The sequence below is a fragment of the Bos indicus genome, chromosome 17 (assembly GCF_029378745.1).
Source record: "Bos indicus isolate NIAB-ARS_2022 breed Sahiwal x Tharparkar chromosome 17, NIAB-ARS_B.indTharparkar_mat_pri_1.0, whole genome shotgun sequence".
NCBI classification, from domain to species: domain Eukaryota; kingdom Metazoa; phylum Chordata; class Mammalia; order Artiodactyla; family Bovidae; genus Bos; species Bos indicus.
Genome location: NC_091776.1, coordinates 44,090,725 through 44,107,569, shown reverse-complemented (window position 1 = coordinate 44,107,569; position 16,845 = coordinate 44,090,725). Strand labels below are relative to the sequence as shown.

Below are 16,845 nucleotides of genomic sequence, written 5' to 3'. Positions count from 1 at the left end.
TGCTGACAGCACTGACTCAAGAAAAATATTTACTATTCTTATATTTTTACTTATTTGGTAGTTTCTTTTGGATTTCTTTCTTTTTTCCCTCTGTTGTAGTTGCCAATTTTACTAGCCCTATGGAATCTAATTAAGCTTTTGAGATTTTTTTTTTCAGTCACACTTCTTATTGTTGTTACAAAACTCTGCCTCCATGTTGGCCTTTTGTGGTTCTGTGGAGTTTTGCTTTTATTCTCTTTTTCTCTCTCTTTTTTTAGTTTTAATTAAAAAAATTAAGCCTATTATTATTTTTTCTACATTTACTCACTGTTTGCCTTCCCTATTGTTCTTTTCCCCTTACAATTAATCTTTAATGTACATAAATCTTCTTTATCTACCTCTGCTTAACTTTACATATCTATTTTTTCTTTTCTTCCCTCTTTTCATATTTGTTAGTTTTGGTTTCACTGCTTTATTTCCCACTTGCACCTTGCATTAGTTTCATTTTCCAGTTTTTGGTTTAGTTAAGTTGTGTTAACTGGTAGATATCATTTTTGTTTTCTTTTGTTCACTAGGTCAATCTACTGTACTTTATTTTTGTTGGACTGTTTTGACTGTGCTTATAGGTGTGTTTGTATATTCCATTATTTTAATTATTATTTGCCTGATTTTGTAACTGCCATTTGTCTGGGGTTCATCTTTGGTTTCTTGTTTTCGGGTATTTGTTTTAATCTCACTTAATGCCATAACAAACTACCTATGGGATCTTCATTCCTGGCCAGAGATCAAACCCTAAGCCTTTGGAGTGGGAGCACTGACTCCAAGATCCTAGACTACCAGAGAACTCCTAACTCTAGGGAGTATCAAATAGTGAGGACTCACACAAAGGAAACCACTTGAATACAAGACCTGGCATCACCCAAACACCAGTAGCACCCCATGCAGGATGCCTCATCCAAACAAACAAGACAAAAATACAAACCCAATCATCAGCAGACAGGAGTACCACCTCACTCGCCCTCTGCACAAATCTCAACCTACACAAAGCTTACACAAACCACTGGACCAAACTTAGGAGGGCAGAAACCAAAAGGAAGAAAGAATTCAACCTTGAAGCCTGGAAAAAGGAGACCTCAAACACAATAAGTTAAAAAAAAAAAAAAAACACAATGAAAAGGCAGAGAAGTACTACACAAATAAAGGAACAAACTAGAAACACAGAAGTTCAAATAAATGAAGAGGAAATAGGAAAACTACCTGAAAAAGAATTTGGAATAATGATAGTAAAGATTATCAAAACCCTCGAACACAGAATTGAGAAAATGCAAGAAACAATTAACAAAGACCTAGAAGAATTAAAGAATAAACATACAGAGAAAAACAACACAATTACGGTAATTAAAAATACTCTAGAAGGAATCAATAGCAGAATATCTGAAGCAGAAGAATGAATCAGTGAGCTGGAAGATAAAATGGTGGAAATAACTTCTGAAGAGCAGAATAAAGTAAAAAGAATGTAAAGAGTTGAAGACAGTCTCAGAGATCTCTGGGACAATATCATACACACCAACATTTGAATTATAGGGCTCCCAGAAGAAGAGAAAAAGAAAATGCGTGAGAAAATTTTTAAAGAAATTATAGCTGAAAATTTCTCCAAGATGGAAAAGGAAATAGTCAATCGAATCTAAGAGGTGCAAAGAGTTCCATACAGAACACACCCAAGGAGAAACATGCCAAGACACATACTAATCAAACTAACAAAGATTAAACACAAAGAAAGAATATTAAAAGCAGCAAGGGAAAAGCAACAAGTAACATACAAAGGAAACCCCATACGTTTAACAGCTGATCTTTCAGCAGAAACTCTGCCAGCCAGAAGGGAATGGCAGCATATATTTAACGTACTGAAAAGGAAAAGTCTACAACCAAGATTACTCTACCTGGCAAGTATCTCATTCAAAATTGATGGAGAAATCAAAAGCTTTTCAGACAAGCAAAAGTTAAAGAGAATTCAGGGCCACAAAACCAGCTTTACAACAAATGTTAAATGGACTTATACAGTCAAGAAATACAACAGAAGAAAAAAGATCTACAAAATCAACCCCAAACAATTAGAAAATGGAAGTAGTAACATATATATCAGTAATTACTTTAAACATTAATGGATTAAATGCTCCAACAAAAGACAGACTAGCTGAATGGATACAAAAACAAAATCCATATATATGCTGCCCACAAGAAACCCACTTCAGACCTCAAAACACATACAGACTGAAAGTGAGAGGATGGAAAAATATATTCCATGCAAATGGGAAGCAAAAGAAAGCTGGAGTAGCAATCCTCATATCAGACAAAGTAGACCTTAAAATAAAGAAGATTACAAGAGATAAGGAAGGTCACTATATAATAATCAAAGGATCAATCCAAGAGGAAGACATAACAATTGTAAATATCTATGTACCCAACATAGGAGCACCTCAATACATAAGACAAACACTAACAGACATAAAAGGAGAAATTGACAGTAACACAATAATAGTAGGAGACTTTAACACCAATGGACAGATCATCAAAACAGAATATTAATAAGGAAACACAAGTCTTAAAATGATACATTAGATGAGATGGATCTCATTATCTTCAGGACATTCCATCCAAATGCAGAAAAATACACCTTCTTTTCAAGTGCACGTGGAACATTCTCCAGGATAGACCACACCTTGGGTCACAAATCAAACCTCAGTAAATTTAAGAAAATTGAAATCATATCAAACATCTTTTCTGGCCACAATGCTATGAGACTAGATATCAATTACAAGAAAAAAACTGTAAAAAACACAAGCACATGGAGATTAAACAATATGCTTCTAATTAATGAACAGGTTACTGAAGAAATCTAAGAGCAAATAAAAAAATTCCTAGAAACAAATGACAATGAAAACATGACAACTTAAAACCTATGGGATGCAGCAAAGGCAGTTCTAAGAGGGAAGTTTATATCAATACAATCCAACCTCAAGAAACAAGAAAAACATTGAATAGACAACCTAACTTTATACCTAAAACAACTTGAAAAAGAACAAAAAAACCCCCAAAAATCAGTAGAAGGAAAGAAATCATTAAGATCCAAGCAGAAATAAATGAAAAAGAAGTGAAAGAAACAATAGTAAAGATTAATAAAACTAAAAGCTGGCTCTTTGAGAAGATAAACAAAATTGACAAACCCTTAGCCAGACTTATCTAGAAAAAATAGAGAGAAGAATCAAATCAACAAAATTAGAAATGAAAAAGGAGAGGTTACAATAGACAACAGAAAAATACAAAAGATTATAAGAGACTATTATGAACAACTTTATGGCAATAAAATGGATAACCTGGAAGAAATGGACAGATTTTTAGAAACGTTCAATCTTCCAACACTGAACCAGGAAGAAACAGAAATTATGAACAACTCAATTACAAGCACTGAAATCGAAACTGCAATAAAAAATCTCCCAAAAAACAAAAGCCCACAGGAGATGGCTTCACAGGAGAATTCTATCAAACATTTAGAGTAGAGCTAATGCCAGTCCTTCTGAAACTCTTTCAAAAAATTGCAGAGGAAGGAACACTTCCAAACTCATTCAACAAGGCCATCACCCGGATACCAAAACCAAACAAAGACAACACAAAAAAAGAAAACTACAGGCCAATATCACTGATGAACACATGAAAAATCCTCAACAAAATTTTAGCAAACAGAATTCAACAACACATTAAAAAGCTCACACACCATGATCAAGCTGGGTTTATTCCAGGGATGCAAGAATTCTTCAATACATGCATACCAATCAATGTGATACACCATATTAACAAACTGAAGGATAAAAACCATACAATAATTTCAACAGATGTAAAAAAAGCCTTTAACAAAATTCAGCACCCATTGATGATTAAAATTCTCCAAAACAATGGGCACAGAAAGAACTTACCTCAACATAGTAAAGTCCAAATATGATAAGCTCACAGCAGACATTATTTTAAATGGTGAAAAACTGAAAGCATTCACCCTAAGATCAGGAGCAAGACATGGGTGTCTACTTTCACTGCTATTATTCAACATAGTTTTGGAAGTCCTAGCTACAGCAGTCAAAGAAGAAAAAGAAATAAAAGAAATCTAGATCGGAAAAGAAGAAGTAAAGCTTTCACTGTTTGCAGATGACATGATACTGCACATAGAAAACCTGAAAGAGACTATCAGAAAACTACTAGAGCTAATCAGTGAATTTAGCAAAGTTGTAGGATACAAAATCAATACAGATAAATCATTTGCATTCCTATATACTAACAATGAAAAATCAGAAAGAGAAATTGAGGACTCAATCCCATTCACCACTGCAACAAAAATAATTAAATATCTAAGAATAAACTTACCTAAGGAGACAAAAGAACTGTACACAGAAAATTATAAGACACTAATGAAAGAAAGCAAGAAAGATGACATAAACAGAAAACAGATGGAGAGATATTCTGGGTAGGAAAAATCAATATTGTGAAAATGACTATACTACCGAATGCAATCTACAGATTCAATGAGATCTCTATCAAATCACCAACGGTATTTTTCACAGAACTAGAACAAAAAGGGAGAAGGCAATGGCACCCCACTCCAGTACTGTTGCCCGGAAAATCCCATGGATGGAGGGCCTGGTAGGCTGAAGTCCATGGGGTTGCTAAGAGTCAGACAGGACTGAGCGACTTCACTTTCACTTTCCACTTTCATGCACTGGAGAAGGAAATGGCAACCCACTCCAGTGTTCTTGCCTGGAGAATCCCATGGACGGAGAAGCCTGGTAGGCTGCAGTCCATGGGGTCCCACAGAGTCGGACACGACTGAAGCGACTTAGCAGCAGCAGCAGCAGAACAAAAAATGTCACAATTCATTTGGAAATACAAAAGACCCTGAATAGTCAAAGCAGTCTTGAGAAAGAAGAATGGAGGTGGAGGAATCAAGCTTCTTGACTTCACACTATACTACAAAGCTATAGTCATCAAGACAATAAGGTACTGCCACAAAAACAGAAATATAGACCAATGGAACAAGATAGAAAGCCCAGAAATAAACCCTTGCACCTATGGGTACCTTATTTTTGACAAAGGAGGCAAGAATATACAATGGGGCAAAGAAAGCCTCTTCAATAAAAGGTGCTTGGAAAACTGGACAGTTACATGTAAAAGAATGAAATTAGAACACTTCTTAACACCATACACAAAGATAAACTCAAAATGGATTAAAGACCTAAATGTAAGACCAGAAAATATAAAACTCTTAGAGGAAAACATAGACAGAACACTTGATGACATAAATCAAGGCAAGATCTTCTATGACCTGCCTCTTAGAGTAATGGAAATAAAAACAAAAGTAAACAAGTGGGACCTGATTAAACTTAAAAGCTTTTGCACAGCAAAAGAAACTCTAAGCAAGGTGAAAAGGCAACCCTCACAATGGGAGACAATAATAGTAAATGAAACAACTGACGAAGGATTAATTTCCAAAATACATAAGCAGCTCGTACAACTCAATGCCAGAAAAACAACCCAATCAAAAAGTGGGGAAAAGACCTAAACAGATATTTCTCCAAAGAAGATATGCAGATGCTTAACAAACACATGAAAAGATGCTCAACATCGCTCATCATCAGAGAAGTGCAAATCAAAACTACAATGAGATATCATCTCACCCTGGTCAGAATGGCCCTCATTAGAAAGTCTACAAACAACAAATGCTGGAGAGGGTGTGGGGTAAAGGGAACCATTCTGCACTGTTGGTGGTAATGTAAATTGATACAGCCATTACGGAAGATGGTATGGAGATTTCTCAGAAAACTAAGAATAAAACCACCATATGACCCAGCAATCCCACTCCTAGGCATATACCCTGAGGAAACCAAAATTGAAAAGGACACTTGTATCCCATGGTTCACTGCAGCACTATTTATAATAGCTAGAACATGGAAGCAACTTAGATGTCCATCGACAGATGAATGGATGAAGTTGTGGTACAAAAACACAATGGAATATTACTTGGCCATAAAAAGGAATGTGTTTGAATCAGTTCTAATGAGGTGGATGAACATAGAGCCTATTGTACAGAGTGAAGTAAGTCAGAAAGAGAAAGATAAATATCATATACTAATGCATAAATATGGAATCTAGAAAGATGGTACCCCACTCCAGTACTCTTGCCTGGAAAATCCCATGGATGGAGGAGCCTGGTAGGCTCCAGTCCATGGGGTCGCTAAGAGTCAGACACGACTGAGCGACTTCACTTTCACTTTTCACTTTCATGCGTTGGAGAAGGAAATGGCAACCCACTCCAGTATTCTTGCCTGGAGAATCCCAGGGACAGAGGAGCCTAGTGGACTGCCATCTATGGGGTCGCACAGAGTCGGACATGACTGAAGCGACTTAGCAGCAGCAGCAGAAAGATGGTACTGAAGAATTTATTTGTAGGGCAGCAATGGAGAAACAGACATAGAAAACAGACTTATGGACATGGGGAGAGGTAAGGAGAGGGTGTGTATGGAGACAGTAATATGGAAACTTACATCACCATATATAAAATAGATAGCCAACAGGAATTTGCTATATGTCTCAGGAAACTCAAACAGAGGCTCTGCATCAATCTAGAATGGTGGGATGGGGAGGGAAATGGGAGGGTGGTTCAAGAGGCAGGGGGTTGATTTATGTTGAGGTTTGACAGAAAACGACAAAATTCTGTAAAGCAATTATCCATCAATTAAAAAATAAAAAAAGAAAACACAATAGCCCAGATACAGGAAGCAATGTATCTACTGACAGATGAATAGATAAACATACAACACACAGACACACACACATACTAGAATATTACTCATCCATTAAAAGAAAACCCATAATCTTGCCATCTGTAACAACATGGCTAGAACTAGAAGGTATTATGCTAAGTGAAATAAATCAGACAGAAATACAAATACCATATGACCTTACATGTGGAATCTAAAAGATTAAATGAACAAATAAACAGAACAAAACCAGACACATAAATACAGATACCAAAAAGGTGGTCGCCAGAGGTGGAAGGATGGTGAAACAGGTGAAGGGGATTAAGAGGTACAAATCTCTAGTTATAGAACAAATTAGCCATGGGGATTCAGCATAAAGAATATGGTCAATAATATCATATGGGGACAGATTACTAGACTTGGGGCGGAGATCATTTCATAATGTATGCAAATGTCAAATCACTATGTAGTACATCTGAAAATACCATAATATGGTGTATCAACTATATTTCAAATATATTCATATTTTTTTAAAAAAGAAAAAAGAAACCTGAGTTTACAAGGACCTGAGTAATTGAGTAACATTTATGATATATAGATTCAATATGGTATAAATATCTCAACAAATTAATTTATAATTTCAATGTATTATCAAAATACGAAGATATTGCATTTTATTTCATCTAATGGTAAGTATTTTCTAATACTCATTCACGATAAATAAAATTATACATTTGGACTATAGCTGCTACAACTAGAAAATTAATGGTAAATTACAATCCATGAACATCGAGACCCACGGATGAAAGGAGAACTAAATGAGCCAAATTCCAAAGAGGGGAGAGCTCTTCCGAGATAAGCTAAGAGTGCTCTGGCTGTTTACTTCGCTGAGGGCATTTGTCCAGCCTGAGAATAGGCAGGGTGGGCTCAGCTGAGACAGAGGATGACACCAAGAGAAAAAGAAACCAGTAGACCCTGCGGTGCCCACCCTGGACAGCAGGCTCTTCCCACCAAGTGTTTGCTGAGCGTGGTCAGTGCAGGAACTGAGCAGGAAAGGCAGACTGATTCTCCCATGGTTTCGAGGCACCAAGGGCACAAAGTACGCGAGGAAGGAGCCTGCGATCAGCACACCCTTGAAAACAAGGTGATTCAACTAAAGCAGCAATCCAGTCCCAAACCAGCTTGATGCCTGTTTAGATGAAATGATCAGTCACTCCCCATCTGTACAACAAAGCAAAGGGGAAACCCACTCTGGTAGAAAGTAACATTGAACTTCAGTCTCTGTGGTTCTTTTTATATCAATTCACATACACAAACACACTCATACACAAGTAAAGAAAGAATAACAGAGCTAACTTGGCAAAATAACAATGGGGGAATCTGAGTGAAGAGTGTTTTTTTTTTTTAATATAATACAGGAGGTTATTTTATTCTACTTTTGCCACTTCTTTAGTTTTGAAATCATTTCAAAATAAAACATAAAATACAATAAACTCCTTGGGCTCTCCAGATGATCGTTTGCACACTTAAAGGGCCCTTCACAAGCTAGCCCTGCTCTCACATGCTCCCCATTCTGGCCATATGCCTTCTTTCCACTACACAATGCATCTGCTGGTTCTCACGGCAAGGCCACCAACTTAGCTGCCTCCAAAGCCTGGAATGCGTCATGTTCTGTGCCTTCATCTGCCCATGATCATCAAGTTGTCAATCAGATTCTGCTTAAATGCTGCCCCAAGACAAGTAGCCACCCAGCCACTCTCATGTGCACAAACACCCACAGTTTTGTTCATGATGTTCCTCTGATATGTCTTACCACCTCCCACACCCTCCATGGGGTTATGGGCCCTGTTAATCTTGTTCATCCCTACACACCCTAGAAAATTACCTGGCATAAGAGTCAATAAATGTTTGCTAAATACATGCACTCAAAAATAAGGAAATACAGTTTACATTTGTCAAAGTCTCTTAGGTCCTAAGGGCAATAAGAGCACTGACTCTGAAGACACTCTGCGTGGGTCTGCATCTTAGCTCTGCCACCCTCGTCTCATTTCCCTTACTAGTTTGGGACTGTGGGCAGCCTCACCAGTTTCCTCAGCTGTACAATGGGGACATACTTGTCTCAAAGGGCCCTGAGACTTTAATGATGTCACACACACAAAGTGCCTAGGCCAAGAGTGGTGTCTATTAATGTTATTCAATAATTGTAAAGTCTTCTTTATTAATAGGTCCTGTACACTTATAATGGAGAAGGCAATGGCAACCTACTCCAGTACTCTTGCCTGGAAAATCCCATGGACGGAGGAGCCTGGTAGGCTGCAGTCCATGGGGTCGCCAAGAGCCGGACACGACTGAGCGACTTCACTTTCACTTTTCACTTTCATGCATTGGAGAAAGAAATGGCAACCCACTCCAGTGTTCTTGCCTGGAGAATCCCAAGGAAGGCGAAGCCTGGTGGGCTGCCGTCTATGGGGTCGCACAGAGCTGGACATGACTGAAGCGACTTAGCAGCAGCAGTACACTTATAATGTTCATTTATTTTATATTTCTTAATTGCTATTGCAAATACATTCTCTCATTGTACTTTCTGTATAATTATTGTTTAAAGACAAAAAGTTAATTGGTTTTTGAGGTTAACTGTATCCCTCAGGCCACCTTAATGAAATCCTTTCCCCCTGACACCAAAACCCTTCCTGTCATACTTGATCACCTAAAAAAAATACTATTACTGTACTATTACTAATTGCTTCTTTACATCCTGCTGTCCATGTGCTAAGTCGCTTCAGTCATGTCTGACTCATTCTGACCCCATGGTCTCTGGCCCACCAGGCTCCTGTCCATGGGATTTTCCAGGCAAGAATACTGGCAAGGGTTGCCATTTCCTTTTCCAGGGGATCTTCCAGACCCAGGGATCAAACCTGCATCTCTTTTGTCTCTTGCGTTGGCACTCAGGTTCTTTACCATTAGTGCCACCTACACTCCTAAAGGAAATCAACCCTGCATATTCACTGGAAAGACTGACTGATGCTGAAGCTGAAGCTCCAATACTTTGGCCACCTGATGTGAAAAGCCGACTCACTGGAAAAGACCCTGATGCTGGGAAAGACTGAGGGCAGGAGAAGGGGGTGACAGAGGATGAGATGGTCGGATGGCATCACAGACTCCACGGACATGAATTTGAGCAAATTCTGGGAGATAGTGAAGGACAGGGAAGCTTCGTGTGCTGTAATTCATGGGGTCGCAAACAGTCAGAAATGACTGAGTGACTGAACAACCACCACCACCTATACTATTACTAATCACTTCTTTACATCCTGCTGTCCACAGCCTAATGCAATTCCTTCACCTCTTAGGAGGTGAATATCTGTAGCACACCCGGTATTCTGTTTGCTCTGGAAAAAGTGCTTTAGACCTATAAATTCTGAAATCCAAGAAGCACCTTTTGGCCTTATGAAATACTTTCAAGGAATTTCACATCATGGCTTCTAAGAAGTTCTCTTTTCTCAAGTTTGTAGGGGAAAAACCACTCTCCAAATGTTCTCTCACCTCTCCTGCACCCCAGCCCCTCTTTAATGCAGCCCTTGTCATTGTCCTGAGGCCTCTATTTGGTCCTTTTTGGTGCTCTACTCCTATACCTATAACTCCTATTGTTAAAGGCACTAACATAGGTGCCTTTAATCGGTACATGTTAGTTGAAAACTCCCACCTGAGCTACAGACTCAACTGTAGGCACCACATATTAAAATACCTACAAAGCTACACTCTGAGGTCTAGTGGTAAAGAATCCACCTGCCACTGTAGAGGACATGGATTTGATTCCTGGTCCAGGAAGATCCCACATGCCTCGGGGCAACTAATCCCTTGCACCTCAACTACTGAGCCCCTGCTCTAGAGACCAGGGACCATAACTATTAAGCGCACATGTTGCAACTACTGAAGCCCGCTTGCCCCAGAGCCTGTGCACCACAAGAGAAGTCACCGCAATGAGAAGCCCAGACGCTGCAACTAGAGAGTAGCCCCCACTCACTGCAACTAGAGAAAGCCGGAGCAGCAAGGAAGACCTACCCCCGCCGCCACCACCCCCAGCCACAGGCAAAGATAAATAAATCTTAAAAGAAGGAAAGGGAAAAATAAAAAAAGCTACATACACTCTGTCCCTGGATACTTCTTCCAACAGTGTTCTCAAGACCGGACACATCACCGGTGTACCAACAGCTCAGGATTTCAGCATTCGCTGTTAAGTCTCCCTCTGGTTCAGTCCTCCAACCACCTGCACGGTCCAGAGGGTCCACTGGCTCTCTCCTCTCACAACACTGCTCCTTCCCGCTTTGAATCCTTAAACTCCTTCCCCGCCATCCTGCCCAACGACTCTGTGCGCCAGACCACAGCTCCTCTAAAACAAGAAACGTACGTGATTTCTTTGCACTGCCAGCATCAATCTCTGGATCCAGCTCACGAGGGTACTCAGTATACAAACATCTGAACAAGCTAATGAACAAAAAGGAGATAATTTCCCTGCTGATGCCCTGAAATCTGGACGCGAAGACAACTCTATACTTGTGTGTGGAAAACCTGAAACGATAGAGGATCATTTCCTTCACAAGGGCCCTCACTGCCCTCAGAATTCAGGGTCCGCTGTAGACAACAAAGCAGAGTAACTGCCCACGGACAGGGCACCGGACACCAAGTGCCAGAAGACAAGGAACGTTTCTGGAGACTCAGGGGGATGGCGGGGAATATGTGAGTTCAGGCCCTGGTGTGACCGTGAAGGGATGAAGAGGTCCGCCCTCACGGCCGAGTCAGCTTTCTTAAGTGAAAAAGTCCCTACTTACCGAACACGAAGCTGTAGGGAACCTGGTGGCCATCCCGGGCTGTTTCGTGCAGGCTGCGGAGGAGAGAACCGAACTCTGAGGATATCCCTGCTGGTCCCACCCCGCCCACCAAGAGGGGGTCCGCGGGCACCAGGCACCTGCCCCTCCGGGGCTGAGTCCCTCTTAGGGAAGGGGCTTCCGGGCCCGGGCAGAGGGAACTTGGACAATGAGTTTGTACCGCTCTGTAGCTCTGATGCAGGAGGGACCGAGGCCGGGCTGGCTGCTTCTACGCCGGGATCGACCGTGGGGGCTCAGCTGGTCAAGATCCTGTTTCGCACAGGACGTTTCTGGGCCAGGATAACTTCGCGTCTCAGCTAGCTCCGCAGTCTCTGTAACAGAACGCCCCCGCCCCGCCCCTGAGCACAGAAGCCCTGACGGATACAGCCCGTTAAGCGCGTACTCCTTCACAGCCGCAGGGCGGCGCAGGCGGAAGTACGTCACGTGACGACCAGCGGCGGGCAGAAAACTACATCTCCCAGAATCCTCTGTGCAGGAAGAGGACCTGGATAGACGGGCGAGGCCTCATGGGAAAGGTGGGCGGGCTCTAAGAGAGTCGGTATAGGTCGTTTCCTCCGCTGCTCAGAGAAGAGCTAGCGTCTGGACAGTGGCCGGTGGTTCGGTCTTGAGGCCAAACCAGGTAGAGTTCGTAGAGGAAGGCACAGCAGAGAACGACACCGTGTGAGACTATGAGGCGCAGTGCACAGGGTTATAAAATAGTATATCAGTGTTATACTGAATATCAGTGCACGAAATAATAGTTACCAACTTTATAGAGGAGAAAGTATAGTAGATGAGAAGTAGAAGTACATCAATATTGGGACACACAAACGTGCGGTTGTCTAAGACAGAGCAAACAATAGTCAACTGGAAAAAAATGCACAACCTGAAAGTTAGTGTTCTGTTTGATTCTGTGGGCAAAACTGAGGACTTAAGCCTGGGACACAGCAGCTCAGATAACTCTGAGAGGGGACTGCTCTGAAGAGGCAAGGGGAAGTCAGGATAGGTAGGAGTTTTTGCAACAAAGATCTAGTCGTTGGAACATCAAAAGACTATTGATTAAAGAAAACTAGATAGCTCAAGTTAAGGGATTTACTGCTTTTCCATCTATGGGAAGATACAATAATCTGTGCTCACTGAAATCATTCCTTTGATATGCACCTCAGCTATCTGGGGCCAGTAGTCTGTGTTTTCTCATCCTGAGACCCCCTCAAGGCTCACAGTCAGGTAGCTGTAATGTGATGGCTTGAAGGCTGCAATATCCTTTGTTTACTGATATGCTAGGCAATATTAACTATAAATTGAAAGCATAATTTAAAAAGGTCTTTCTGTCTGAAAAAAAATTGTTTTTAAAAAGTCTTATCTTCAACTGACAGCAAATAGGGAAATACAAAACTGTAGACAACACTATGCATTAATTTGTGGGAGAAACTACGAGCAATGATGACAGGAGATTTCATAATCTTAAGTAATTATATGGAGTAGGAAATGGCAATCCACTCCAGTATTCTTGCCTAGAGAATCCCATGGCCAGAGGAGTCTGGTGGATTATGGTCTATGGGATTGCAAAGAGTTGGACACAACTGAGTGACTAAGCATAGCATAGCATAAGTAATTATAGTAGTTATAACAGTAAAAACAAAACAATAAGAATTGAATTCTCAAAAAGCTAAAGAACAAAGTAAGCCTAGGGCTTCCCTAGTGGTCCAGTGGTTAAGAATCTGCCTTGCAATGCAGGGGACATAGGTTAGATCCCTGGTTTCAGGAAGAGCCCACATCCCTCGGGGCAACTAAGCCCAGGTGCCAGAACTATTGAGCCTGCACGCCAAAGGAGGTGAGCAGCAACTCCTGCCACCACTTGGGGAAACTGCTGAAGCCCAGGCACCTACAGCCCGTGCTCTGCAACAAGAGAAGCTAGTGTAATGAGAAACCTGTGAACCACAACTAGAGAAAGCCCCACACAACAATGAAAACCTAGAGCAGGCAAAATAAATAAATATATATATTAAAAAAAACCCCAAACAAGGTAAACCTAAAAAAGGCAAAGCAGAGGAAATAGTAAAGATAAAAGAAAAAAAATTATCCAAAATTAGCAAGGACAGAAAAAAAGTGAAATAATACTGTGAATCCACTCAAAGTAACTGACATATATAGAACACTGTAACTAAAGATATTAAATATACATAACTTTTACATGCACATGGGGCATTCTCCAAGATAGTCCTATGTTGGATCACAAAATAAATCTCAATAAATTTGAAAAGACTGACCCATTAAAAGTATATTTTCTGACAATGGTAGAACTAAATTAGAAATAAACCCTAGAAAAATGTAGGAAGTCCCCAGGTTTTTGGAAATGAAAAAACACAGTTTCAAGTAATTGCTAACTCAAAGAAGAAATCACAGGAAAATTAGAAAATACTTTGAACTGAATTGAAGTGAAAATGCAATGTACTGTAAATGTCTACATCACTAGAAATCCAAATCCTGAGCTCTTTTATTCCACTTACCTTCAATTTAATCTTGCCTTTCTATCTGAACCCAGAACTGCTCAGTCGCTATTATGATCTCATAAAATTCCCAAACAAACTGTATTCTTAACAAATCCCTAATGCTCTATGCCCTGTTCTCTGATGGAAGGAAACTCAGCACTTAAGATCTTTCTTAGGCTGTTCTCCCATTTGAATTGTCATTTTATGTCATTTAAGTAAATTTAAATGAATAATCCCTAATCCTACTGTCTTTTGAGATCTTACCATATTAGACCTTAGTCTAATTCTAAGGGGAATTGGATTAATTCCCCTTATTCATAATTCTGAACCTTTTGTTATAATATAAAACTGCTACTGCCTTAAAACAGTGCAGAACTATTTTTAGGGACGAGGTCCTAGGATTGATATTGGTTTATAATGAAATGGCAGGAAGTCTTGGGAAAGTGTGTGACAGAAATAGATAGCTGTAAGAATAATTAATGACAGTGTATAGCAAAGAGGAAACTAAGGAGAACATTAGAGTGTGTAAGGTATGATAGAATACAACACAGAGATAACCATTCTATTCATAGAAGATTAGGGACAGTGATCGGGGCAACTGCATGCAAAAAGGAAGTAAAGCTACAACAATGAATAAATGCATACCTATTTGTTTCTGTATTTTTCAGCGATTTAGCTTAGGTTTTTGTTGTCATTTGTTTTAATTGGCATGGGAATTGATGCTGGAAATGAAGTACAAGGTAGATGGGCTACAGGGCTGAGCAATTGGAATTTGTCAAGATGAGTAAATTGAAGTTTTGTTTTCCTTGACACTAAAAAGCAAACAGTTTAAGGCAGGAGCCGAACTCTGCTGAAGAAAATAGATAAGACGACCACGTCTATCACTTTTGAGATCAAGGAGACCTGCCCTGACCGCGCATGCACAGAAAGGCTCCTCAGGGGTCAAAAAGGAAGGGGGTGCTATCCCATAATAGGCCAAAAGATGTACATGCAAATTGGGGAGAGCTCTGGTCCAGGTCAGATGGGGAGAAAGAAGCGAGATAATTGGCCAGAGAAAAACAAAGACCCAGAAGAACCACCCTCGGATGGCACACTCCTTGTTAAGCAGGATGCCCGCCCTCTTCTCTGGGTGCATGTTTCTGCCCTGTTTTTGTCTTAAATAAATAAAATGCTTCTCTGTGTGCTCTCTCACATGTTATGCTGTGTCCCTAATAATAAATTTTGTGCCTGTTTTCAAGTTTTTGTCTCCCTGAAACACTTGTTTTTCAACAGGGACAAGAGCCAGAGAAGCTTCAAATCTAGCCTCTAACCTCTGGTGGTTAGAATTCCTGGTTTTCACCCCAGCTACCTCAGGTTCATTTCTTGAACTGGGAACTAAGGGAAGCAGGGAACTAAGATTCTGGTTCAAACCACCACTCACTGTTGTCTCTGTGAGATCAGAAAAACCATGCTTAATTAATGCATTAAAATTTTTAAGATTCGTTTGGATGCAAATGCCAGAAATATAGCTCAGATTAGCTTAAACTAATAGAGAAAATGTATTAGCTCTCATATATAAATGTATATATATAATATATAAACATATATGTAATGTATATAAATGTACTTTCTTTCCCCCTCACCACCTGGGAAGATATCATAAATGTATATAACATAGGTATTATATATCGCTCAGTCGGATCTGACTCTCTGCGACCCCATGGACTGTAACCCACCAGACTCCTCTGTCCATGGGATTTTCCAGGCAAGATACTGGAGTGGGTTGCCATTTCCTTCTCCAATATAATGTGTAAATTATAAAATAAATTATAGCTCTTATATAATAACTGAAAGGAACAGGCAGTAGGCTTCAGGAATGACTTGACTCAAAACTTCAATCAGCATTACACTACTTTCTCCCTTTCTCCATTCTTTCTGGTTGGCCTCATTTTCAGTCAAACTTTCCTCATGAAGTAGCAGAGGAAAACTGACACTTCTTTCATAATAGTTCTGGAAAATATATGGGGATTGACTCTCACAGAGTCAGTCTCCTTTCCCTGAACAAGAGTCACAATGACCAATGATCTAGCCCTTGGCTTATTGTATAAAACCAATACTTCCTTGTCTGGAGCTCCACTGAAACCACATAGATCAAGCATAGGAGAAAGCTTGTTTCCTAAAGAGAAATTGAGATAAATTATCAGAAGAAAAGGAATGGATGTAAGGAAGGCAAAAATAAAATTTCTTAGGTCCTCTATTTCTAGAATTACTGATTCCCCTGATACATGAATTCATCCTGGGACAGTCACAGCATGAGAAAGCACTGTGTGACATTTTCAATGCTCAAGTCATATTGCAAAGCCTCAAAATTCATTCTTGTCTGTCCCAGTGAATTTTGATCTCACCATATTTATGAACTGCAGTAGGACTTGTAATCTGAACCATGTAAATTATTCTTATGGCCTTTATAGCACGTCATTCTTTGTTTCCTCCTTGCATGTCTAATTTTTTTTTTCTACTTAAGTTCTAAGCTTTGGGTAGAAAAGTACTCCTATTTATTTTATTCCCAATCTTGGAAACAGATCATTTTAGATATTGAATTTGTTCATTGATTTATATGGAATATGCTTAGAAAAATTATTTCTCCATTTAAAAATTGTCTTTTTTATAACAATTTCTTCTCAGTCTCAGCTTCCCTGATCTTCCATTCTCTTTCTGTGGTTTTGA

The 16,845-nt window shown here is 39.8% G+C and overlaps 1 protein-coding gene across 4 annotated transcripts in view; it reads right to left on the bottom strand.

The window, feature by feature from the left end:
• Positions 1-16,845, bottom strand: part of LOC109571051 (zinc finger protein 26) — a 70,830-nt gene that overhangs the window by 53,237 nt on the left and 748 nt on the right. Inside the window, exons 2-4 of one of the 4 annotated variants that reach the window (XM_019977189.2) lie at positions 11,829-11,979; positions 11,612-11,664; positions 10,928-11,172 (exon numbers count right to left, since the gene is read on the bottom strand). In XM_019977189.2, the coding sequence (XP_019832748.2) occupies positions 10,928-11,172; positions 11,612-11,664; positions 11,829-11,979 (449 nt within the window). Of the gene's footprint in view, positions 1-10,927; positions 11,173-11,611; positions 11,687-11,828; positions 11,980-16,845 lie in introns of those variants that run through there. The other 3 variants (XM_070769236.1, XM_070769235.1, XM_070769237.1) reach the window with 3 other exon arrangements.